The 23,592-nt window shown below is 56.0% G+C and overlaps 4 protein-coding genes across 6 annotated transcripts; 2 read left to right on the top strand and 2 right to left on the bottom strand.

Moving 5' to 3' along the window:
* Positions 1-639: 639 nt before the first annotated feature.
* Positions 640-5,399, bottom strand: ABHD14B (abhydrolase domain containing 14B). The gene is made up of 4 exons (XM_004615196.2): positions 5,044-5,399; positions 3,759-3,993; positions 1,957-2,198; positions 640-1,633 (listed from the first exon to the last, which is right to left on the bottom strand). Exons 1-4 carry the CDS (start codon positions 5,383-5,385, stop codon positions 1,454-1,456), a joined length of 999 nt encoding a protein of 332 aa, XP_004615253.2. The 5' UTR covers positions 5,386-5,399; the 3' UTR covers positions 640-1,453.
* Positions 5,400-5,910: 511 nt separating this feature from the next.
* ABHD14A (abhydrolase domain containing 14A) lies at positions 5,911-11,608 on the top strand. 3 transcript variants are annotated; one of them, XM_055134374.1, is made up of 7 exons: positions 5,929-6,087; positions 6,790-7,139; positions 7,712-7,835; positions 8,481-8,692; positions 9,146-9,261; positions 10,862-11,097; positions 11,290-11,608. In XM_055134374.1, exons 3-7 carry the CDS (start codon positions 7,719-7,721, stop codon positions 11,506-11,508), a joined length of 900 nt encoding a protein of 299 aa, XP_054990349.1. In that variant the 5' UTR covers positions 5,929-6,087; positions 6,790-7,139; positions 7,712-7,718; the 3' UTR covers positions 11,509-11,608. The 3 variants fall into 3 exon arrangements, with proteins under 3 accessions (XP_054990350.1, XP_054990349.1, XP_054990348.1); XM_055134373.1 differs by lacking the exon at positions 7,712-7,835; XM_055134375.1 differs by lacking the exons at positions 6,790-7,139; positions 7,712-7,835 and having other exon boundaries at positions 5,911-6,087.
* Positions 11,609-12,891: 1,283 nt separating this feature from the next.
* Positions 12,892-18,967, top strand: ACY1 (aminoacylase 1). The gene is made up of 15 exons (XM_055134371.1): positions 12,892-13,180; positions 13,554-13,663; positions 14,409-14,473; positions 14,557-14,661; positions 14,976-15,070; positions 16,183-16,259; positions 16,340-16,429; positions 16,523-16,579; positions 16,856-16,929; positions 17,010-17,059; positions 17,510-17,654; positions 17,752-17,820; positions 18,334-18,413; positions 18,523-18,583; positions 18,669-18,967. The coding sequence occupies exons 2-15, from the start codon at positions 13,570-13,572 to the stop codon at positions 18,831-18,833; spliced, it is 1,227 nt and encodes a 408-aa protein (XP_054990346.1). The 5' UTR covers positions 12,892-13,180; positions 13,554-13,569; the 3' UTR covers positions 18,834-18,967.
* A 1,559-nt stretch (positions 18,968-20,526) lies between these two features.
* RPL29 (ribosomal protein L29) lies at positions 20,527-22,675 on the bottom strand. Its single transcript, XM_055135691.1, has 3 exons — positions 22,261-22,675; positions 21,886-21,950; positions 20,527-21,067 (listed from the first exon to the last, which is right to left on the bottom strand). Exons 1-3 carry the CDS (start codon positions 22,295-22,297, stop codon positions 20,630-20,632), a joined length of 540 nt encoding a protein of 179 aa, XP_054991666.1. The 5' UTR covers positions 22,298-22,675; the 3' UTR covers positions 20,527-20,629.
* Between the last annotated feature and the right edge of the window lie 917 nt (positions 22,676-23,592).

Here is a 23,592-nt window from a genome sequence, read left to right on the forward strand (position 1 = left end):
GGGCCCGCCCCAGCGCCCAGTGCCGCAGCCGCGCCGCCCCGCCCCGCCGAGCCCCGCCGAGCCCCGCGCCGCGCTTCCGGCGGGCCGGCCCCCCGCCCCTCGCGCTCCCGCCCGCCCGGCCCGCACCCCTCCGGCCCCCCGCCCGGGTGGGCTGCGGGAGCCGGCCCAGCCCCCCCGCGCCCCCACTCCGGGTTTCTTTTCTGGAGGGGCGAGGGTCGCAGCGCACTTGCCTCCTCATCTAGAGAAGGGGAGAGAAGACGGGACGGGGGGCGGGGGGCACTCTGCTCTTCCAGAGCCTTCGCATTTTCCCTGCTGCTGCTCCCTGGGGAGCATATCTGCCATCCCCCCACCCCCAACACACACACACACACACACACACACGTGTCCCCGTAATCGGCTCAGCCTGGGTCCCACTGACCTCCCCTCCCCCTCCGCTGTCTCGGCACCTGGGAGGTGGGGGTGGGTGGAGGAGGGGAGTGCAATCTCCCTCCCCCTCCATCTGGCCTGGTGGACAAAAGGGCAGGGGGGACCATCTGGTCCCGCCAGGGTGGGGGAGGAGCCCGCAGTAGCGGTCCCCGGAGGAGGGGGAGGGGTGGGAGGGGGAGGGGCGGCGCTCGGAGCCGGCAAGAGCCTGCAGGGTCTAATTGCATCACTTTATTTCACCGACCACCGCTGTCCCCCCGCCACCTCTTAGAAGCCCAGAGCAGGAAACAAGCTTGGCTGATAAGACCCCGGCCTAATATCCTGGGGAGGTGTGGAGCACCCAGAAGGAGGGCAGAGGTTGGGAGGTTTGAGGGCCAGGGGGAATCCCCCCAATTTGAGGGAGGTGGCAAATTCATTCTGGAAGCAATCTGCACCCGGACGATGAGTGGAGTCTAGGACTGGCCACTCCCTCAGCTCAGAAGACAACCTCCCACAAGGGGGCAAGAGATGTCCCATGGGTCCCTGCCTTCCCGTTAGCACAGTGCACAGTGGTTGAGGGGCATGCACAGGCCAGCCATGTGTGAGTGTGCGCATGCGTGCACCTGCGCGGTCACTTCCAAGCAAAAGAGACTCTGGGATCATAGATGGTTGGTTCTGCACGTGAAGGTGGAGCGTGGGTATAGAAGAGGCTGCGGTGTGATGTGTGTATCCCACAGAGCACCCAAAGAGGAGGTCCGGGGTAGGAAAGGGAGGCAAGGCCCGCATAGGAAGGAGTTCAAGAGGCTGGAAAGCTCTAGAAGCTCATCTAATTAATGGTTTACCCTCCACCAGATTGTGTCCTTGATGTCTGCCTTTTTTTTTTTTCTCTTGATTTCACCTCCTTGGTCTGTCACTGCAAGAGAAAGAGGAAGAGACAGAACCCCAAAACCAGAATGCAGAGAGATAGATACCCCTGTTGCTGGATGCGCAGGAGCCCCTGGCAGGAAAGAGAAGGAGAGAGACCCAGGGAGCCCATCATCAGGGCTGGTCTTCATGCTAGCCCCTTGAGAAAATCCAGCAGCTTCGTGTGCCACTCCTCCGGGTTGTCAAGGTAACAGGGGTGCCCTGCATTCTTCATGACGAACACTTGGTGATTGGGCAGCTGCTTCAGGTGCTCAAGGCTGGTGGGACCCATGGGGTCCTTGTCTCCATATACAATCAGAGCCGAGGTCTAGGAAGGAAGGAGACGAAGTCATTGGGGACACCCATCCTGCTCAGCTAGGGTCACCCAAAAGGGGGACGGACTGATAGCTGCATAAACTGAGTAGGGGAAGCAGACCCAAGGAGCGGGTGTTGTGCCCACTGCAGCACAGGCTGGTGCAGGGCTTGGCACAGTACATCAGCTGCTACGAGAACCAAAAGGCTGGAGCATGATGGCTCACTGCCTCCCAGAAACCACCCCAGGTGACCCGCCCCCCCCATGGGGGGAAGGCCCCAAGGATGAACACTTCCTTGATGGTGGCAAGGATGCCTCAGCTTCCCACACAGTGGTACCTTCACACGGCCATAGGCAGCAGCATCAATTTTGTCAGTGCAGATGGGGGCCACAGGCACATAGCCCCGGAGCTGGGAGCCTGGGGCCGTGAGGAAGGGCAGGGAATACATGCCACTCAGCGATGGGCTAATCACCACTGGGGGGCCCAGTTTCAAGGCATCCACCACAGCTGCCAGGAAGCTGCTAGGCGCCAGCTCTCCAACAGCAGCAGGGGCTACAGCTTCTTTGGAGTTCCCCAGACCTGCAGGTGTTCAGGTGTGGGAGAGATAAGACAAGAACAGTGAGTAGGAAAAAGTGGAGGAGAACGTATACCTTCCTCCAGGCAGCCTTCCTAGGTCACTCTTGCTGTGCCAAGTTCCTGCAGCCCTGCAGCACCCAGTATACCTGAGTTTCTGCCTACAACAGCCGAGGTCTGTCATGTCAGTAGCCAGCATGGGGCACGGCCTCCCTGTTTGTGCCTCTCTTCCCCCAGTGGTACAGTGTCCTGGCCAGAATCAGACTCTTAATTTCAACACAGCGGGATCCAAGTCCCAATTCACCACTTATCTTACAGGCCGTGGCAAAGTCCCTTGCCCCTCTGGCTGCTCAGTTTCCTCATCTGTTACAAAGAGATAGCAAAAGTATTATCGTTTTAGAATTAAAGTTAACTACCTAGGAGATACCAGTCCAAGGACTGACTTGGGCTGGGTATCTCCAGGTAAGGGGCTGGGGGCAGGCACTGAGCACATACTCAGCCCTCCTGTTCCCACCAAGATTAGCTCTAGACCTTTGCTTTGAGGCTCAGCCCAACCCACTGTGGGAACCAATCCTGTCCTAGCCTGGAGACCTGGCCTTGGGCACTGAAATCACACCAGCCTAGGCCAGTGAGGGGGCAGGTCAGCCACTGCTTCTACCAAACTTAGACCCCAGGTTGGGGCCTGCAGGGCCACGTTATACTGACTGGCAGTCTGGGGGCTTCCCTGTCTACTTCAGGACCCAGTTTAGAACTCTGCACATAGAAACATGACTGGGACCCTTAGTCACCAAGCCCTGCCCTGTACCCAAAGGTGTCAGGAGACTGAGACTCACCCCCACCCCGAACCCCCGACCCCCCCACCTCCACCCCTAGGCTTCCTACAGAGCCAGTGAGCTGTTAAAAAGAGTTTACTGCCAGGGCCAGGGAGATAGCTCGAGGGCTATGCAAATATTTTCCTGGGGAGGCTCAGGGGTGACGCCTGTTACTATAAAGTCCCCCAAGCACAGTTAGGAGTGGCCCCTGAGCACTGACTCAGGAGTAATGCCTAAACACCATCTGATGTAGCCGTAAAACAGAACAAAAGTTAAAAATGTATTTTACTTCAATAGCCTGAGCACCAATTATCAAGTGTCAGTGTTGATCACAAACACACAGTATTCTCATTCCATCTGCACTAGAGCCAGGCCCCCAAAATGAGTCTGTTATCACCCATTACAGATGGGGGAACCGAGGCACAGAGAAATAAATGAGCAGTGTCCAGATCACATCCAGATGAAGACTAGAGGGTCTCAGAGCTGGAGACCGGATAGAGGATACGGTTCTGGTCTTGCAAGTAGTGGACATGCTTTGTTCCCCAGTACTCATGATCCCCCAAAGTACTGAAGTGATTCTGGAAGCAACCCCTGAACACAACCCAATGCTCCCCTCCTCCCCACCCTAAAGAGCCATGGCTGTTTGCCCTGCGCCCTGACAAGCTCAGGGCCAGCCAGGCTAGATCTTCCCAGTCCCCAGCTCCCTAGCCTGGGTCCCGGTGAGTCCCCCATAACCCTGCCCACCCTGAAGTACCTGGCAGGTCAATGGCCACAGCTCGGTACCCAGCCTCAGCCAGCCTTTTCAGCGTGCCCAGGTTCTGCCAGGTCTCAGAGGAGAAGCGAATGCCATGCAACAGCAGCACAGAGAAATGGGCAGCCTGTCCGCCGCCTGGCACAACCTCTCTGTAGAACAGGCTCTGGCCTTGAACCTGGATGGTGCCCTGCCGCTCCTCCGTGCCCGCCATGTCTGCTGCTGTGAGGTGAAGGGCCTGTGGAGAAGCACAGAAGAGTCTGCCCAGGTGCAGCCTGTGGACAGCCACCAAGAAGAGGGTCCCATGGTGGGGAGAGCAAGAGGAGGCCTCCAGATACTCTCAGAAGTAGGGCACACGCTTGGGGGTGAGGAAGACAGAGGGGTTATGGCTGTGACTTTGTGCCTCTGTTTTCTCAACCAAAATAAAGCCTACCTAAAGAACAAAAGAGGTTTAGAAGGAACAAAGAAGGGCCGGAGCAATAGTACAGAGGGTAATGTATCTGCCTTGTGTGAGGCTGACCCGGGTTCAGTCCCTGCCATCCCATTTGTTCCCCGAGCACCACCAGGAATAATTCCTGGGATTCCTGAGTGCAGGAGCCAGGAGTAACCCCTCAGTACTACTGGCTGTGTCTCCAAAACCAAAAAGTAAAATAAAAAAGAACTGATAAGAGTACTCTTGATAGGAACTCAATACATGGGGCTCCCATTACCATGTTGCTCACTGTTGCTATCCCTTCCTAAGAGCCACAGTATCTAGTATCACAGTATTTAGCTCACAGGTGGCCAAAAGGATTAAAGGAGCATGGACAGCCCTTGCAGGAGAGCCTGGCACATAGTTCACACAGTAAGTGCACAGCCAACAGGAGTAGCCAGCAATTTTGTTTATCAGCCTCATCCTCTTCAAGGGAAGAAGACTGGAAGTTGGGACTTCAGGCCCAAGGCGGGGCAGTCAAGATTGGAGCCAAAAACACACATTCCGGAGGCGGAAACCGCGCAGAACAGAGAAAGACTTTGGAGTTCCAGCCCCCAAGGACCGCCGGGTGCTGTGAGCTGGGCCCACGGGGGTCCAAATCAAAGAGCCCTGTGGTCCTGGCACGATCACCTGAGCGCCACCGCCCTCCCCACCCCCTCCGCTGACCTCGGGCACAGGATCGCTGGGCCTGGTAGGGTGCATGGGGAGGCTGATGGGGCAGACTCTGGGGAGCCGAAATAGAAAGGAGAGAGGCGAGGGGTAGGGGTAGAGAGGGGAGTCTAGTTGGAGAGAAGATGGAGGACGAACGGCCAGTACCTGGGGAGCTGCCGGGCTCGCGCAGATACGAAACTGGAGAGTGCAGGCGACGAATGGGGCCTGGGGCGGGGAAGCAGGGAAAGGGTTGGAGCGGGAAGCGGGGCAGTGGCCCGGCCTAGGGCGGGGACCAGGCCTGCTACCGGGTGCCCTCTGGTGGCCAAATGCGGTCATGGGGCAACCAGACCAAGTTTTTGTGACAGCAGCATGGGGTTCCCAAAGCCCCTCTCCGGCCTTGCCGTGCTCAGCCACAGGCTCACCCAGCACTTGCAGCAGCTTAAGGAGGGAAGTTCCTACGTGTTCGCCTCCTTGCTGCTCCTTTACCCGTCCTCCAACCGCCCTCATCCCAGCCAGGACTGCCCAGTCCCAGTGCTATACACCCTCGTAGTCGCTGAGGTCCTACAGGATTGAGTCCCAGGCGCTGCCAATGCCCACAGGGGCTGCTACCGTTTCCCCAACTCCCCGAGCCTCTCTCCTTGCCCACCTTCCAGGAGAGTGGTAAGGAGCAAGACCCGCCCCTGGTGTGAAGGGAGCCACAAGAGCTGAGCCTGGGGACAGGCCAGACGTTGGGCACACACCGCGCTAACCAGGATGGGTGCCTTCAGGGGTTCAGAAGACACCCTCCCCACTCTGCGTGGACACAGGAGGGGGTCTGGACGTGGTTGTGCTGAGACCTGGTGCTGTTTTAAGACGTGGCGCGTCCTTAGACCAGGCTGGGCGGTGGGTCTTGACCTTAACCCCACTGCACACATTAGAGAACTGAACCGTGAGCTGGGAAGACGTTCTGGTGGGAAGAAGCCAAGTGTCTCCCCCACCTCTTAGGACCAGAACCATCCAGAAAAATCTAGAAGGAGGGTGGACTCCGGGTGCTTCGGTGCGCCGCCCCCACGCAGCCCTGCCATCAGTACTGCGCAGGCGCGCCGCGTCGCCCAGCGCAGCCTCCAGAGCGGCCGCGGCAGTGCCGTGATCGCCGCTGCCTTTGGCGGCTGGTTGCACTGGGGCGGAGCCCGCCGCGCGGCAGCCGGCACCGCCGTCCCGGTCCACCCGGTGAGTGTCCCCGGAGAGGGATCCGGCAGGGTGCCCGGGGGCGGGCCGGGCCAGCCTTGCTCCGCCCTTTGCCCCGGCGCCTAGTGACAGTCCTGTGGGAGGGGCGCGCGCGCACGGGCAGGCAGCGAAGTGTGTGTTTTCGCGTATTGTGTGTGCGTGAGGTTGCTTGCGCGTATTCTTGGGGGTGGGGGGGTAGGGGGCTGGATTTCGTGTAAGGTCGGTGTATTGTGTGCATAAACTGTTTTTTTTCGGGAGGGCCTGGGGGGGTGTGAACTCATTTCTTTGCGCGTGTAATTTTGAGTATGTTGTGTGTGTGTTGTGTTTCTGAGGGTTTCTCTGTGTGTGTCCCGCTGCCTGTGTTTATGTGTCCCTTTGCAAGCGTGTTTCTTGTAGGCGTGCGTAGCTTGTGCGTCTGTGTGAGCGTAGGCTTGAACTGGGCAGATCGGCATAAGGTTTTGACAGCGTGTTGCCTGTCTGCCCGCTCGCCCCCCCTGATGCCTGACTCTCTACGTGGTTTTGAGGCTGTTTCAAGGGATCGTGGCTATGCAACGAGTCTGCGCGAGCCTGCGGGAGGATACTAGCTTGTGCAAAAAATGGTGGGGGGGACTCTCGATTTTTCTGTGCTTGTGTGTACACCGTGTGTCACCGTCGACGCGAATGCCAAGGGCCTACGGCACAGCTACCCCCACCCCATCTCTATAGCATAGACCCAGCTGCCCGCCCCCAACAGTTGTCTAGCGCTCCAGCCGCCTGCGTTGCCAAGGCAACGGCCGAAGTCCTGCCCCTCCCCCGCCCCGCCTGACGTCTTTGGCCCTGCGCGCCGAGAGCTCCTGCACGCACCGATGCTCAGCCGGGGCGAACCTAGACGGAGCGCGTCTGGAGGCGAACGTCGGAGGATGTCCGGGGTCAAAAAGAAGAGAGGAGCACGCACTATCTCCGCTCGTTTGGTTCAGCACCAGCGGCGGGGCCCTAGCCCACCCACGGTCAACCGCGTAACCCGGAAGCGTAGGGGTGGGGCGTTGGGAGACATCCCCGAAGAAAATTACGAAGAGGTGGGTGGGCTGAGATCCGTTCTGGCCCCTAGCTCCTTCCAGGGCCCAGCTAGCACTCAATAAAGATATTCTTTAGTGGAGTCTGGGAACATGGCAGGCATGCTTCTCCAACCAAGGGCAAGAAATTGGTTACCAAAAAAAAAAAAAAAAAGACAGCCCCTTGGGACAGAGCCATACCACAGAAGGTAGGGTACTTGCCTTGTACCCGGCCTGCAGGGTTCAATCCCGGGCACATCATCTGGTCCCCTGGGCACCGCCAGAAGTGATCCCTGAGCACAGCCAAGTGTGCCCCCACCCTCAAAAAAAAAAAAAAAAAAGACAGCCCCTGGTTACATCCGTGGTAGTATTTAAATCTCTAAAGAGGCTTGGGAGGGCTACTGTGAGGTTATCCTTCTCATTCGATGGAAAGACTGAAGACACTGCCAGGAGGAAGCAGAGCCCAATCTCAAAGCCAGGACTAGCTGAGGCCAGTGTTCTGGGCTGGCAGAGGAGCCAGGCAGCAGGAATCCTTCAAGCAGGCCGCGTGGCATTTTGACCCTCTGCAGCCTTCATTCAGCCCTCTCCATTTCCAGGTGCATCATGTTCGCGGTCCCACACCACCTCATGCTTCAGAGTTCTCCATCACCGATGTTCTCTATGAGCCCTCCTCCCATTTCCTATCAGCCGGCATTAAAGCATCATGAACTCCCATCAACTGTAAACACATTTCGGTGTTAGCATTATTATTCGTGTATGCAGTGTGCTGAAAAGAGAACCATTTCCAAGCATGCCTTTCGTTGAGCTTTGCCTTGCCATCTTTCTTTTTCTTTTGCTAACCCTCTCGAGTCTTCATGCATGAGGGCTCAGTTCACCTATCACCTCTGGGGCCTGTGGGTTCCTTGGCACAAAGGAGGATTAGATGCCCAGTCCTGCACTGAAGTCTCACCTCCTCCATTTGCTCTTCTGCTCTTTGGGCAAAGGAATTTACCTCCCTGAGCCTCAGTTTCCTCAGCTGTAAGAGACCTAGAATCTTATCTACCCGATGTACTTGTGTGGATTTTATGAGCTGTGGCATGTGAAGGGCCAAGGGCAGAGGCTCGCTGTCACAGGCTCTGTGAATGGAAGTGCTTTTCCCTGGCACAGTGATGAAAGTGGTCACTGAGCTTGCTGTGTGCCAGAGGGATACATCAGATGTGTCTCACCATAGCGTGTCTGAGCCCTCGTCCTGGTTCGTGTAGCTACTGGGTGTGAGCAGGGGAAGGGGTAAGGACTGGGGTTTTTCTTCTGCTGGGGACTGGGGATGGGATCCAAGGGGCTTCTCAGGGCTCAGCCCCAGACATTTCTCTCTCTCCTCTTCTCTAGAGTATGGGACAGCCTTCCATAACTCGATCCCAGCTCGCCCTGATGGGCCTGTCCCTGCTGCTCTTACTGCTCCTGTGCATAGGGATACCAGGCGCCCCTGAGCAAACCACATGGCCCTGGTCAAACCCCAATATTTCATCCCTGACCGGTATCACTTTTGGAGAAACCCCCGTCTTTTTCCGTGAGGTGTACCCGAACCGAGAGGCACGCAGGTAGGTGCCGACTTTGGGGTGTACTGGGAAGGCTGACCCTATGGGGGCTCTCTGTGGAACCTCAGCTCAACTCAGGGCACTTGGGGCCTGGGAACTCAGTGGGAGAGACCCGGTAAGAAAGAACAGCGGGGTGGGGCAGGGCCAGGAGCAATAGTACAGTGGGTAGGCCAACTTGCACATGGTCAACCAGGCAGGATTTGATCCCCAGCACTCCATATGGTCTTCTGACCCCACCAGGAATAATCCCTGAGCTACACAGTCAGGAGTAAGTCCTGAGCACTGCTGGGTGTGACCCACAAAAGAGAAAATAGTGGGGAGGAGTTGGTGGGGTGAGGGTTCAAGATCTGAAGTGCATACTTCGCATGCAGGAGCTCCAGGCAGGTTTGATCTGTAGCACCACATGATGTAAGCAGCATGGGTGCCAATGTACATGCTTCTCCTCTGTGCCCACAGGCTGGATGTGGTGTTGCTCCATGGAAAGGCCTTTAGCTCCTTCACGTGGGAGCAGCTGGGCACACTGCAGGTGCTGGCACACCGGGGCTACCGGGCTGTGGCTATTGACCTCCCAGGTGAGAGTGCTATTTGCTGGCCTGGGGAGACAGCATGAAGCACGTATAGTATAGTGGGCTGCCTCTGAGAGAGGGGACTGAGTGAGGTGGGGAAACCCTGAAGTGTGGGTGGGGGAATCTAGACCCCACTTTCTGGGTGGGCAACAGCAGTTCACAGTGAATGAAGGCACTATGGAAAGGTCTGTGCTTCTGTTTTCTACTTTGAAAGCAATGGTGTGAATTGTGCATGCCACTGAACAAATAGAAATGTCACCACATGAGCAATTGTATGCATCTCATATTTTTTTACTAACAATTTTTTTAAATTTAGCTACACAATATATAGTGTCATTGTCATTTAAAAAAAAAAATCAAGGGGCCAGCGTGATAGTACAGCAGGTATGGTATTTGCTTTGCAGATGGTCATCCCAGGTTCTATCCCCAGCATACCATATGCTCCCCCATGCACTTCCAGGAGTAATTCCTGAGGGCAGAGGAAAGAGTAACCCCTGTGTGACCCAAAAAAGAAAAAAAAAAGCCAAACAGGGTTCAGAGACAGCTCAAAGGGCTGAAGTACACATGCTTTGTATGCAGGAGACCCAGGTTTGATCCCTAGCATTGAATGGTCCACTGAGCACCATTAAGATTAACCCCTGAGACCATGGGGTGGGCTAAAAGAAATAAGCAAGGCAAACGATGATGCCTTCAGAGTCATGCCACATTCATGCCACATTTCTCTCCTCACTTCTCCAAGTAGTGTTGTGTTGGAAGCCCTACATTTTTTTTTTTTTTTTGCTTTTTGGGTCACACCCTGCAATGCACAGGGGTTACTCCTGGCTCTGCATTCAAGAATTACCCTTGGCAGTGCTCAGGGGACCATATGGGATGCTGGGATTCGAACCCGAGTTGGCCTCGTGCAAGGCAAACACCCTACCCGCTGTGCTATTGCTCCAGCCCTAGCCCTACATTTTTGGTATTTTCTAGAAATAGGTACAAACAGTATGCTGGGTTGTGTCATGGGGTGTAGAGATGACTAGTGCCCTGCTTGCTTAAAGAATCCAGCATTTTCTCCTGTTGGCCATGTCTCACAGGTCAGGCGTGCTGCATGAATCTTCACTCTGTCATTTACGGTAGGAGGTACCGTGAGAGGGATGGGCAGAGTTCAGCTGCCTAGTCGGCTGGTGGGCATGTAGGTGACTTAGAGTTTTCAGTGTCAGCTGAAATTCTTTAGGAACAGAACTGAAGTATCTTTGGGTGTGCTTCTTTGAGCTGTGGGTAGCTGTTGAAGACAATTGGTGGGTCAAAGGCTGCATATTTTGTTTTTTGACAAATTCACCTTGCCCTCCAAAAAATGCTATGTGGATTGATCCTCCTATCAGTTCTGTATGAATGACTCGTTCCCCAACATCTTCTCCTCTGAGGGGCAGTACCAGCATTTTTGTTTGTCTGGTCTTGCCCATCTAATGAATAAAAGTTTTTTTCCTACTGGACCTATCATGTTACACAAATTGGCTTCTGGCATGTTTGGGGTGGCCTGTGCCCCTGCCCACCCCTCTCCTGCCATTGGCAGGAAATCTTGAAATTCCCGTCTTCCTCAGTGGATGCCTTCTGCTGTTCCCAGGTTTTGGGAACTCAGAACCCGCAAAGGAGGCTAACACAGATGCAGGGCGGGCAGAGCTGATGAAGCAAATGCTGGAGGACCTGCAAGTACGAAAGGGGGTGTTGGTGAGCCCCTCCCTGAGTGGCCAATATGCCCTACCCTTCCTGATGCAAAGCCACTACATGCTGCGTGGATTCGTGCCCATTGCTCCTGTCTACAACCAGAACTATACCCGGCAGCAGTTCTGGGCCGTGAAGGTAAGGAGGGCGGGGAGGGTCTGCAAAGGTCTTGGGGGCAGGAGAGAGGACTTTTATCTCATTTGGAGGACGTGACCCCATCCCTGATCTGAATGGAGGAGATGGAGTGTTTGGGAAGATTTCCTAAGGAGGTGGCCTCAGGGGCCATCCCCAGCAGGTCACAGGATCATAGCCCTTTGCCTTGCCCTGCAGACCCCGACCCTCATCATGTACGGAGATATGGATCACTTCCAGGCTACAGAGTCGATGCAGCAGCTCCGCTTCCTTCCCAACCACTCTGTGGTGAAGCTGCACAATGCAGGCCATGCCTGCTACCTCCAGAAGCCGGAAGACTTCCACCAGGCCCTCCTTGACTTCCTTGACAGCCTTGCCTTCCAATCATCGGATGCTTCGACCCCAGATGAGGTCTGAAGAACTGTGCTTGTGCCCCTCCCACCCCTCCCAGAGAGCTAAGCCCACCCATGACCTCTCCTCATCTCGCAAACTCAATAAAAAGCATCTTTGTAGTGTGCCTGGGGAGTGAAAAGCTGTTTGCTGGTGGTGCTGAGGTGGAACAGGAGTGGGAAGCCAGTCTGGGACAGCTTCAGGGCTCGGAGGTGAAGCGGCCTCGGTCGGATAGAACATGGGCTGGCTGGCCTTACCAGTCCGTGCCTCAATTTCCTCATCTGTAAAACAAGTAAAATAACACCTTGCTCAGAAGGTGGTTTTAATATTGAATAAGTATTTGGTCACACGGGGCTACTGCTGCCACAGGTCCACTGGGATTGATGGGGAAATCAGGGCCCTAGAGAATCTGGAATGCAGGCCCAGTGGCCCAAAGGGAGCAGGAGGTGTAGGGGTGGGGCGGCAGTTTAACAAATAATGTTTCGCTAGTGGCATGGCCCCTGGGCATGTGTAGGTCAGCTACCCGCAATCTCCAAAGGGTTGACCCCTATCCTCCCCTCCCAGCTTTCCTCCTCTGGGCCCAGAGGTTGAAGTCTTAAGTCCCTGCCCCTCCTCAAGCTGGCTCAACTCCTGGAGCAGAGGGCAGAACTGGCTAAGGGTACAAAGGGCATCTGGGCACACAAGTGGCCAATACAACTGTTTGCTGTCTGTGGGTGGCCGGTGGGACACCTGAGCCTCTTTATCCTCCCTCTCTTGGTTGCAGAAGTCTAGCCCAGGGTCAGCCAGAGTGTGGCATCTCCATTGCATTCTCCCACCACCACTCGGTGGAACTCAGTGGAACTCTTACAGTGATTCCCATTACCTCCGTCACAGGCGCTGTCATACCCACCATCTTCTCCCATCCATGTCATACACAGCCATGCCTGCTGATCCAGATTTGCCTGCCCCATGGCACGCAATCCCGGCCTTGCCAGGCGCGGAATTAACGGCGCGGGTCCGTGAACCAATCTGGAGCTCAGCGTCTGGGAAGCAGATACTAATAACCTCTGCACATCTGGGCCTGAGACAGGGAGGAACCTCGCTGAAGTGCTGAGGCACAAAAAGGAGAAGCGTGGGATACTCATGTAGGAAGTAGGGGAGCAGCCGGGCCCAATTCCATAAAGACTCGGGAAAATAGAAAAAGATTTGGCGGCGCAATACCAGGCGGGCCTGACTGCGGTCAGCGCCCTTTCGCCTCAGGGCCCGCCCTCCTCTCTCGCTGCCCAACCCGCGCGCACCGTTCCGCGTCAGGGCCCGCCCTCCTCTCCCGGCCCAATCCCGCGCCCTCAGGGGTGGAGCCTTCGGGGAGGCGGAGCCATACGGAGCGCGCGCTCTGGAAGGTGGGCCTTGCTGTGGGCGGGGCCAGCCGGGACCCCGCAGGCGGCTGCGGGGACTGCAGCTACGGGGCGGGCTCTGGGGTTCGACCCGCGGAGGCCGGAACGCGAGGCGGGCGGAGACTCCCGCGCGGTGGCCGCTGCGGAGACCCGATCGGCCTTCACTTGCTGTCCTCGGCCCCGCCCCACGAGCCGGGTCCGGCCACGTGGTGGGCGGGCTGGGGCGGATCCGAGCCTGCGACCTGGCGGGAGCCTCCCTCTGTCCGGGACACAGTCCGCTGCTGTCTCCGGGAGGTGGACGCAACCCGAGACCAGCAGAGCCCGAGGTGGGGGGGCGCGCTGGACCGGGATCGGGGAATGCGGGGGTTCTTGGCACGAAATCCGGGCAGTTGGGAGAAATTGTTGGAAGACGGCGGGGTGTCTGGGTTCAGACCTGGCCCAGCTACTATGGCCGCCCCTGAATCTCTGAGCCTCAGTTTCCTCCTCTATAAAGTGGGCATTCAGAGGCACGAACTTCGTCGGGGCTTTGGGGCTGTAGACTAAGGAAATGTGTTGAAAGCTACCAACGCAGCACCTGGGACCGAACAGGGGCCCTAGCAGGCGGCTCTAACTGGGCGTCCTCTTCCTGTGAGACAGGACTGGGACCGTCCTGGGGAGGGGCTGTGTGCGAATGGAGTCCCAGACTCGGTTTGTCCCTAGCTCACCGCACAGAGCCATGGCCAGCAAGGGTATCCAGGGAGAGCACCCATCCGTGACGCTCTTCCGCCAGTACCTGCGCATCCGTACGGTCCACCCTGAGCCTGACTATGGTGAGAGCGCGCGGCCCGGGGCATGCATGGCCCAAGGGGTGGGAGTACTGCCACAGCCAGGCTCCAACTCCTGCTATCACCTGCCTTGTTCCCCAAAACCTGTGCTCTTTAAAATTGACCCCAGCCCGACCTCACTTCCCGTGGGCTTGTAGGGGAGCTCTGGGGGAAGACTTTGCAGCCCAGGCAGGCTCAGAAGTCTCCTGGGGCTTGACCAAGGTCACGTGGGAATCAGACTTGCTGGCTGGAAACTAACTGTACAGGGGTTCTTTCCTGCTTACTGGGAAACTGGGCAAATGTTGTGCCACCTCCTCTGGAAGGAGGATGAGAGTAGTAACTGTCTCTAAGCCTGGACTCTGCTGGTCTCCCCCCAGAGAACCGTGCACCAAAAATACCTTTTTGGGCAAGAGACGTAGGTGTTGGGACCAGAGATAGTAGAGTGGGTAGGGTGTTTGTCTTACATGCACCCAGGTTTTATGCACCCAGGTTTTATGCCCAGTACCCCAGTGGACCCCTGATACTCCAGGAGTGAACCCTGAGCACAGAGACAGCAGTAAGCTGAGAGAGAGAGAGAGAGAGAGAGAGAGAGAGAGAGAGAGAGAGAGAGAGAGAGAGAGAGAGAGAGAGAGAAGCAAGTTTTTTGGGGGTCTGTTCCCTTCTTTGGATCTGTCCCCCAGCTTTGTCTGGGAGGGAGGCACATGTAGGCACATGTAGGCAGAATCAGCTCTAAGCTTCTCTGTGTCCCCAGCGGGAGCAGTGGCCTTCCTGGAGGAGCAGGCCCACCAGCTGGGCCTGGGCTGTCAGAAAGTGGAGGTGAGCCTGGGGCCCTGAATAGGGGGGCTGGGGAAGATCCTCCTCACTCTGCACTGACTCCCCTCCCTCCTGACTCTCTCCAGGTGGCACCTGGCCGTGTGGTGACTGTGCTGACCTGGCCGGGCACCAACCCCAAACTCTCCTCCCTTTTGCTCAACTCCCACACTGATGTGGTACCTGTCTTCAAGGTATGTGGAGGGGGGGGCGCCGGGGGAGGGTGATGCAGACCTGTTAGCCTTAGAGAACCCATGTGCTAGTCTTCACTCCTTCGCAGTGTCACTGTGCATCACACCTCTCGGCAACCTTTGCTGGCAGCCATTCATTCCCGGGATGTGGGGGAAGGTGGGAAATAGTTGGAGGCTGCCATTAGCTGTCTTCAGCCCTTTTCAACACCTGCCACCCTCCCCATCACCCCAGCCCTGAAGTGGGACCCTAGAACTGTGCCAGCGTGGACTGGTACCAGATATGTAGCTTGGGCTCCTCTTCCCATCCTTGCCCTTAGGAACACTGGAGTCACGACCCCTTTGAGGCCTTCAAGGATGCAGAGGGCTACATCTATGCCAGGGGCACCCAGGACATGAAGTGTGTCGGCATTCAGTGAGTGTGTGCCATGCGTATCCCCACAGTCACCCTTTCACAGCGGGCTGTCTCCAGTCCGGGTGTGGTTCGTCTCGGGGTCACATTGAAAAGGTTTCTGTATTTTGAATTGTATGTACAAAGAGTGAGCATTGTTTGTGCTGGAAGGTAGGGGTCTGTGTGACCAGTTTCAGGAAGTTCACTTAGTCTGACTTAACGAAGCCTGTCTCCTGGCCCTCCTGATAGAAGCACAGATTGTATTTCTCGATTAGACCGTAGTCTCATGGATTTGTATTTCTGGATTAGACCCTGGTGATTTGAGCAGAGTAGAAACTGGATCGGGTTTTCTTGGATGGCTCCAGGATGGCTGGTGACCTGTCTTGCTTTCTCTGATGCAATGAGGCAAAAGACCCAAGGAACTTCTTGTCTTTCCGAGATGGGGTTGAACAGGGGCTCACACATGTGAGTCATGTGCTCTACTGCTGAGCCATGTCTCTAGTCCCACAAGGAACATCTTTTCTGATTTTGGGCCAAACCCAACAGTGCTTGGGGATTGCTCCAGACAGTGCTGGGGGCCACATGATGGAGTCAGGGATTGGACCCTGAGTAGGAACTGGGTCCTCTGAGCCAATCCCCAGCCCAACAAGAAAGCGCTTTGCTTCTTTTGTCTTCTGGGGGACTTCCTGCTTGGAACCTAATCCTGTTATTAGGCTGTATGGTGCTTGGAAGCAAACCCAAGCCTTGTGCATGCCAGGCATGTACTCCACTCTTTGAGCTGTCTCCCCGCCCCAAGAAACATCTTCACCCCTCGCTCTGGGCAGCAGTTACCTTTTTATTTTGTTTGTTTTTTGTTTTGGCAGTGCTAAGGGGCTACTTAGCTCAGTGCATGGGGGTCACTCCTGGCAGCACTCAGGGGACCATGTGGTGCTGGGGGTCATACCCAGGCCTCCTGCATGAGAGCATGTGCACCTAGCCTGCTGAGCCGTCCTCCAGCTCTTAGGCAGCAATTTGCTTGTAACTGTTGCATGAAAGGGGAGCACAAGACCCAAGGCCCAGAGCTCCTGCCTATCTGCCAAAGCCATCTATTTGGTGGCTCTCCAGCCCCTTGGCTGAGCCCCTCTCACTGGTTTCAGGTACCTGGAGGCTGTGAGGAGGCTGAAGGCTGAGGGCCACCGTTTCCCCAGAACCATCCACATGACCTTTGTGCCAGGTAGGAGTGATTGGGGCGGGGCACCTTCAGAAAGGGCATGGGTGGCCCCCCTTGTCTCATGTCCCTGCTGCTCCTTACAGATGAGGAGATTGGCGGTCACCAAGGCATGGAACTCTTTGTGAAGCGGCCAGAGTTCCAGGCCCTGAAGGCCGGCTTTGCCCTGGATGAGGGTGAGAAGGGTGGCAGGCCTCTGAGCAGCCAGCAGGGGTAGGAGGGCTGCTGGTTGGGTCACTCCTCTCTCTGAACCCCACTTCTCTCCGCAGGCCTGGCCAGCCCCACTGACGCCTTCACGGTCTTTTACAGTGAGCGGAGCCCCTGGTGTGAGTATGGGTTTGGAGAGGGGGCCTGCCAAGGTCACAGAGCGGCTGGGGACCTTGAGTAGGCCTCGAACCCAGGGCCTCTCTCTGCCTTCTTGTTCCTTTTTGCCTGGGCTTCTTGAGCTTCAAGGGTCGGTCCCAACTGTGGGCAAGAAACCCAGCTCCGCGCTGCCCTGCCACAGGCACTCAGGGAGGGAGCTCCTGGAGCACCCTGGGCTGATTGTGCACCCTTCAGATCCTGCCATGCTGAATCCCTGTCCTTCCCTCTGCGTGCCCCAGGGGTGCAGATCAAGAGTACCGGGAACCCAGGCCATGGCTCGCGATTCATCGAGGACACTGCAGCCGAGAAGCTGGTGTGTGGCACACGGGCAGGACTATGGGATTCCTGGGCACTGCCTGGGCTGCTCTGATGTCTCTCCTTGCCCTCTCCTAGCACAAGGTCGTGAGCTCCATCCTGGCCTTCCGGGAGAAGGAGCAGCAGAGGTGAGGCAGCCCGGGCAGGGGATGGGTCCCTGGAGGCGGGGGAGATGAGGGAGGATGAGCTGCCAGCTTAATTTTTTTATTTAAGGACTTTGGGGGACCATACTGGGCAGTGTTCAGGGCTGCTGGGGCTCTGTGCTCAGGGTTTGCTCCTGGGGACAATGCGGTACCAGGGATTGATCCTAGATCTTATGCTTGTAAAGCGTGTGCTCAGCAGGCTGTCATCTCTCTGGCCCTCAGGCACCTGTTTTTATCTCTTTATTGATTAATAATGATGATGGTGATGATGAGGTTGGGCCACACCCAGAGGTGCCAGGGGCCATGCAGAGCTCAGGAGTGACCCCTGGTGGTGTCGGGATCAACCAGTGTCAGCCACCCACAAAGCAGGAACTCTGGATCTGGGCCACTGCTCTGATCTGGAACTCCCCCTTGTCACTCCTGCCCCCACCACAGGCTGCAGTCAAACCCCCGCCTGTCAGAGGGGGCTGTGACCTCTGTGAACCTGACTAAGCTAGAGGGCGGCGTGGCCTATAACGTGGTACCTGCCACCATGAGTGCCAGCTTTGACTTCCGCGTGGCCCCGGACGTGGACCTGAAGGTGCTGCTTCCACCTGGTTTTAGAGGAAGCCTGGTTCCGCCTCCTGTGCCAGGACCTTGGGGAGAGCCTGAGGGTCCATTCATTCTCCCTTCTGTAGGCTTTTGAGGAGCAGTTGCACCGCTGGTGTCAGGAAGCTGGCAAGGGGGTCACCTTAGATTGGATCCAGGTATGGACTGGGGACCCGCCGGGGGAGCCAGGCTTGCCGAGCAAATTCCGGTAGCACGTGTGTGGCTGGAGTGCTTGTGGATGCCTGTGCATCTCTCTAGAGAAGTTGACATTTGATCTTTTCACCAACCAGCATTAGTTATGGAGGCGGTTGGGTGCAGGGAAACTGTAGGAGTAAAGTTAGTCTTGGCTGTCACCCTCAGTCCTCACAGCAGGAATGGAAAATAGCTGCGGACGCAGTATTTCTGGATTACCAATGTGGCCTGGGAAGGAATGGCACCTCAGAGCCTCTGTGATTGGATTAACTGGTCTGAGATGGAAGGGGGAACGGGCTAGGATCTGAGGCTGGATAGAAGTAGGTGGAGCAGGGAAGGTGCCACGCCTCGGCCTCTGAGGGATGGCATGAGGACCTGTGGCTGGAGTTCAGAGAAAGGCGTAGATGGGTGCGCGAGGGTTAGGACCAGACAGCCTGTGACACACAGGCCGTCCTGACCATCATTCCTGCTCCGCACAGAAGTGGGAAAACCCCCAGATAACATCGACTGACGACTCAAACCCCTGGTGGGCAGCCTTTAGCAAAGTCTGCAAGGACATGTGAGTGGACGTCCTCTCCTCTGCCCCTCCCTCCCCGGCCTTTGCCCCTTCAGCCTTGCCCCACTCTCTCCCGCCGCTGTCCTCCATCCTCATGCTCTCCCCTCTGCAGGAAACTGACTCTGGAGCCCAAGATCTTCCCGGCCGCCACTGATAGCCGTTATATTCGAGCGGTGAGTCAGCAGCTGGCAACAGGGGGCCAACGCGGTGGCCTTGGATGATGGCCTCCCACTAAGGGCTCGTTCTCACCGCCTGCAGACAGGGGTTCCCGCTCTGGGCTTCTCACCCATGAACCGAACTCCAGTGCTGCTGCACGACCACGATGAGCGGCTCCACGAGGATGTGTTCCTCCGCGGGATCGACATCTACATGCGCCTGCTCCCTGCCCTGGCCAGTGTACCTGCATTGCCCAGCGATGGCTGAACCCCCTCCCTGAGCTCCACCCCTGGAGCTTCCACCCAGCAGTGCCAAGGACCCTCTTCCCTACTGCCTGATAATAAAAGCTGCATGGACAGGGGCTATACCCTGAAGTGCCAACAGCAAGAATGTTCATGGAACAGGGGCTTGAATTTCTCTGGGGACATGCTGTTATCACCCTCATTTGACAGAAAAAGAGGCTGGCATTGGCACCCGGCACCCTTACACACAGTACTCTATCTAGTCCAACCCAGATATGCCTGCCTAACAACCGGACACCCTTTGTAACTGGGGGCCGTTGTTTGGGTTCCCAAAGCTCAGGGCACTGCTACTGAACTTGTGACATTGGTGGTGGTGGTGGTGTGATGGGGATACCATTTATTTTGAAGGTAGACAAACAAGGATTTCAGGAAACTAGTCGACAAGGTGTCCGTGTAGGCAGGATCTGTCAAAAGCCCTTTGGTCAGGGCTAGGGCTAGAGGCCCAGGTTCATGCCTCGTATTTGAGCGCCCTGACCAGAAGCCTCCAGATCTGAGCACAGCTGGGTGTGCTCTCAAACCTCCCCACAAACCCTCTGGGTGTGGGAAACGGGGTAAGATGCCAAGAGCTGGGGGCTCATGACTTGTAGGCAAGCTGGCTATGACCTCATTAAACAGCTGATGGGGCCAGAAAGTATAGCTAGTCAAGTGCTTGCCTTGCACATGGCCACCCCAGGTTTAAGCCTTTCAGCACCAGTGAGGAGTAATCCCTGAGCACTTCTGAATGTGGCCCAAGAACTGCAAAAAAAATACCCAAAAAAAGCCAGAAGACAGCTTAAGCCCAGGTTTAATCTTCTGTATCGTATACCCCCCTCCCCCCGACACCTGTAGTGACCCCAGCACTGAGCCAGGAATAGCCAGAGAGCACCACTGGGTATGTTTAATAGAAAACCTCACTGAGGGTTTCTGAAAACAAGGGCTAAAGCTCATGCTCTGTTCATTAGAGGTCAAGGTGCTTACATTGGCCATGCTCCCCAACTATACCATCGCCCAATCTTGCCATTACAAGATCCTTGTGCTAGAACCTTGTGGAGTGGCCCCCAAACCAAACTAGCTGAAGTCTGGGAAAAGGCCTCCCTCCCCACATAGAACACACTAGGATTAAACACTAACGAACAGCAACTAACAAACGGTTAGTTGGTTAAACCAACTAACCTCCTAGGGTCGCACACAAGGCCCTCATGTCCTCGTGCTACCCCCATCCCTTCCTATTATGAAGCAAAGTAGCAATGATACAGTAAGTTATTAACACTTTCTTGATAACTGTAACTTTAGGCTGACAGTGACAGGTAACACAGCACTTGAAAATCTGCCCCACCTCCGTCAGCTTGGGGGGGGGACCTGCACAACCCAGAATCCCTCAGGTACACTAGCAGTAACCCCTTTCCTCCACTGAGTTAAGCTTTGACCCCCCACCCCAAGATCAAAAGCTGTTTGGGAACAGATCTCTCCCTTTCTTCAGCAGTCTGCCCAACCCAATGAGCTACCCGTCCCAAGGGCTCCAACCATTCTCAATTGGCAGTCACCCTTCCCTGGTGCTCCATTCCCCAACTCCACCCATACCCTATCATTCAGAGAATTAAACTTTCTCCATACAATGGAAACCACCACCCCGCCAAATTCCCACCCCCAGCTCCAGATCACAGACATGAGCCCACAGATCCTGCTCTCAGGTTTATTTGTACAAATAGAACAGGAGGACCCAGACTGGAGACAGCCCAGAGATCGCACCAGTCCTTCCACGCTCACACTGACAGCAGCCTCTTAGGGAGCCTTGGCAGGGGCCTGGGCACCTTTGGAAGCTTGAGCTGGTGCTGGAGCTGCAGCCGTCTGGGTCTTACTCTGGGGCTTGGCTTTAGCCTTCATTTGAGCCTTGGCTTTAGCCTTCATTTGAACCTTGGTTTTAGCCTTGGTTGGATCCTTGGTTTCAACCTTGGTTTTTGGCCGGCAAAGCCTGAGACCCTTGGCAATGCGGGCACGAGCATTTTTCCCAAGCCTGGGGTGAGCGATATACGCAAGTCGACTGAGCTTGCGACTGTTCTTCTTTGTGACCACGGGCCTAGGCTGCTTGGGCTTCACCAGGGCCTTGATGGCCTCGGCACGGGCGCTCATGGCCTTAGCATTATTGGCCTGCATCTTCTTCAGGCCCTTCTTGTTGTGCTTTTTGGCAAAACGCATGTTCCTCAGGAATTTGGGGTCCACCTGGAAAGCAGAAAATACACAAGAGACTAAAACTAAAGTACGGTAGCCAGGGACCCCCAGAGCCTCTCTCCAGAAAAGTATCCAATAGTCTATTTTCCCAATGGGCCACTGGGGGCACTGACATCTAGTCAACCTTAAATGATGAACTAGCCGACCCTCAGAAGCTTATCTGCAGGAGCATGAATGTGGCATCACCCCAACCTGCTTAAGCCACACCATGCACTATTCAGAGCCACATGCCCAGAACCCAGCAGAGTGCAAAGCTGAGCACAAGTGTCCCCCTGCCAGGCTTACAGGGTTTCCGTTTCTTCCAACAAGGCTTCCACTCTTCCTCAACCTCCTGAAAGGCCCCAGCGCCCAGAAAGCATCCACTCCCCATCCCAGTACAAGAGTTACAGCAAAGCAGACCAAAGTTGGAAGACCAAGACTCACTCCACATACCAGGAAAAAAAATAAAAACACCCACTTCTGCAGGGAGCAGCAATGGAGCAAAGCAACAGTGCCACTAGGACTGCCCCAGGCTTCAGCCCCTCCAGCTAATCCCCAGAACTTCTTGGCACAGGAAATAAAGCCAAGCCCCCTCTCCAGGTACAGATTAGATCAAAGACATGGTGCACAAGGTAAACAGGTGCCAGTCCCTCCCTCAAGAGCTCTGGGCAAGGGTGTGGTCACACAGGCAGGCCCCATCTTGACTGGGGTTCCATATGGGCCAGCCAAGCTGGAGAAAGGCTTTATTAGAGATACAAGCAGTTAATTTCATTGCTACAGATGCAGAAACTATCAGACACAATGCAACCGTGGTTTGAGTGCACACTCACCCCTTTAAGAGACTCATATCGCTGTGACCGAGGTTTCTTAATGCCATTTCTGTGCCATTTTCGAGCTGCGGAGAGAATTAAGTTATAACAAAACTGCAATCGTTTCCAGTAGACCACAGACATCACAAGTCATCTGTCAGATCTAGGAATACTGTCAGGCCTTTTTAAGATCTGAGAAATGCCTCATCCTTGAACTAAAAGGAGAAAAATAAAAGGAGGCACGTGAGCCTTTCACGGGCACCGTGCACTTTACATACACAAAGATGAAGGTGATGCTAAAAGCACACTCAAACCCCGGCACGCCTGCCCTGCGTCGGTGTCCCTGAGCCTTCCAGGGGGCGGGGGGTGGGCTGGAGGCTGGGCCTCCCAACTTACACTGGTTGTGCGTGGTGTGGTTCTTGGACTTGGCCATGTCTGCACCTGGAGGATGAAGAGCGGAGAATCAGACCGGGAGGGAGAGGGGGAAACGGTCTCGCCTAGGCCCAGCGCTGCCGCCCAGCACGTAATTGGGTGACAGCAAGAAGCCAGAGTGAGATCTAAACCGCAGCCTCCATCCTCCTGGGCTCCTTCCCACGGACCCAACGCGGGTTTCGACGCGGCAAACGCAGGCAGTGGTGGCTCAAGAGCATCCCGCGCCGCCGGTTGCGCTCTTCGCCCCCAACCTTGCCGCCCCATAAGGATCCCCGTCTCCCATCCTTGCTAGTGAGCCCACAAGCAGCACCCAAGCCCGCCCTCTCCGCTCCCCGGAGCCAGGAAGCCGGCCTCTCGGTCCTTCCCACGGCTTGCGTCTCCACCGGCCCCCGGAAGCCGCGGATGGCTTTGGATTTCGGCGTCCACCGAACTCACCACGACGGCGGCTCCCCGAGCGCTGGAACCGGAAGAGAAAGGGGAGCCGTGGTGCAGCACGGGAAATAGGCTCTTCGGGGCCGGAAGGCACGACTCGAAGAGCTTTCCCCAGCTCCGAAGAAGAAAGGTTCCGAAGGAGAAAGGTTCCTGACAAAGCGCAGTCACGCCAGAAGGCGGTGCTACGAGCTCGGCCCCGCCCCAGCCCCGCCCCTCTAGGTTTTACCTGCTCCTCTCCCTTCTGTACCCCCCCGCCCCCCACCCCCCGGTGGCCTTGGCTCTTGGGTCCTGGGTCCCAATGAAAGTTCTAAAAGCGAACGAAAGGGAAATCTTTTATTTTTTCTTTTTAGTTTTTGGGTCCCACCCAGCAATGCTTAGGGTCCCATACGGGTTGCTGGGGATGGAAACCAGGTTGGGTGTGCATAAAGCGAGAGCCTTACCTGTTGTACTCTCTCTCCAGCCCAGCTAAGTCTTGAAAGATACATATTAGGCAGAGAGTGACAGGAGATCTGTGTTCTTAAAAAGTGTCCAAGCTGGAGCCGGACCTATAGTACAGCGGGTAGGGCTTTTGCCTTGTACGCATCCGACCTGAGTTCAATCCTCGGCATCCCATATGGTCTCCCAAACACCGACAGGAGTAATTTCTGAGCGCAGAGCCAGGAGTAATCCTTAAGCATCGCTGAGTGTGACCAAAAAAGAAAAAAAAAAAAAAGCGTCCAAGCTACTGGGTGGAAACGAAAAAAGCAGCAGGCAGAACTGGGAGGAGGCTGTACTGAATGTCATGGGAGAACTCTGGACCCCAGCTGGGGCAGTGCATGCAGATACAGTGGAAAGGATAGGAACTGAGCGGAGACTGGAATGCAG

Source organism: Sorex araneus, chromosome 4, assembly GCF_027595985.1.
Source record: "Sorex araneus isolate mSorAra2 chromosome 4, mSorAra2.pri, whole genome shotgun sequence".
Taxonomy (NCBI): Eukaryota; Metazoa; Chordata; class Mammalia; order Eulipotyphla; family Soricidae; genus Sorex; species Sorex araneus.

Excerpts from the sequence above, each read along its gene's own strand:
- ABHD14B (XM_004615196.2), bottom strand. The coding sequence starts at position 5,385 with ATGAGGGCGGTTGGAGGACGGGTAAAGGAGCAGCAAGGAGGCGAACAC. Across the intron at positions 3,994-5,043 it reads CGAGCCCGGCAGCTCCCCAG|GCCCTTCACCTCACAGCAGC; the intron begins GTACTGGCCGTT and ends GCTTCTCCACAG. Across the intron at positions 1,634-1,956 it reads CTGCCTATGGCCGTGTGAAG|ACCTCGGCTCTGATTGTATA; the intron begins GTACCACTGTGT and ends CTTCCTTCCTAG.
- ABHD14A (XM_055134373.1), top strand. The coding sequence starts at position 6,930 with ATGCTCAGCCGGGGCGAACCTAGACGGAGCGCGTCTGGAGGCGAACGT. Across the intron at positions 7,140-8,480 it reads CCGAAGAAAATTACGAAGAG|AGTATGGGACAGCCTTCCAT; the intron begins GTGGGTGGGCTG and ends CCTCTTCTCTAG. Across the intron at positions 8,693-9,145 it reads CCGAACCGAGAGGCACGCAG|GCTGGATGTGGTGTTGCTCC; the intron begins GTAGGTGCCGAC and ends CTGTGCCCACAG.
- ACY1 (XM_055134371.1), top strand. The coding sequence starts at position 13,570 with ATGGCCAGCAAGGGTATCCAGGGAGAGCACCCATCCGTGACGCTCTTC. Across the intron at positions 16,260-16,339 it reads CCACATGACCTTTGTGCCAG|ATGAGGAGATTGGCGGTCAC; the intron begins GTAGGAGTGATT and ends TGCTCCTTACAG. Across the intron at positions 18,414-18,522 it reads AGCAAAGTCTGCAAGGACAT|GAAACTGACTCTGGAGCCCA; the intron begins GTGAGTGGACGT and ends TCCCCTCTGCAG.
- RPL29 (XM_055135691.1), bottom strand. The coding sequence starts at position 22,297 with ATGGCCAAGTCCAAGAACCACACCACGCACAACCAGT. Across the intron at positions 21,951-22,260 it reads CCACACCACGCACAACCAGT|CTCGAAAATGGCACAGAAAT; the intron begins GTAAGTTGGGAG and ends TTCTCTCCGCAG. Across the intron at positions 21,068-21,885 it reads GATATGAGTCTCTTAAAGGG|GTGGACCCCAAATTCCTGAG; the intron begins GTGAGTGTGCAC and ends TCTGCTTTCCAG.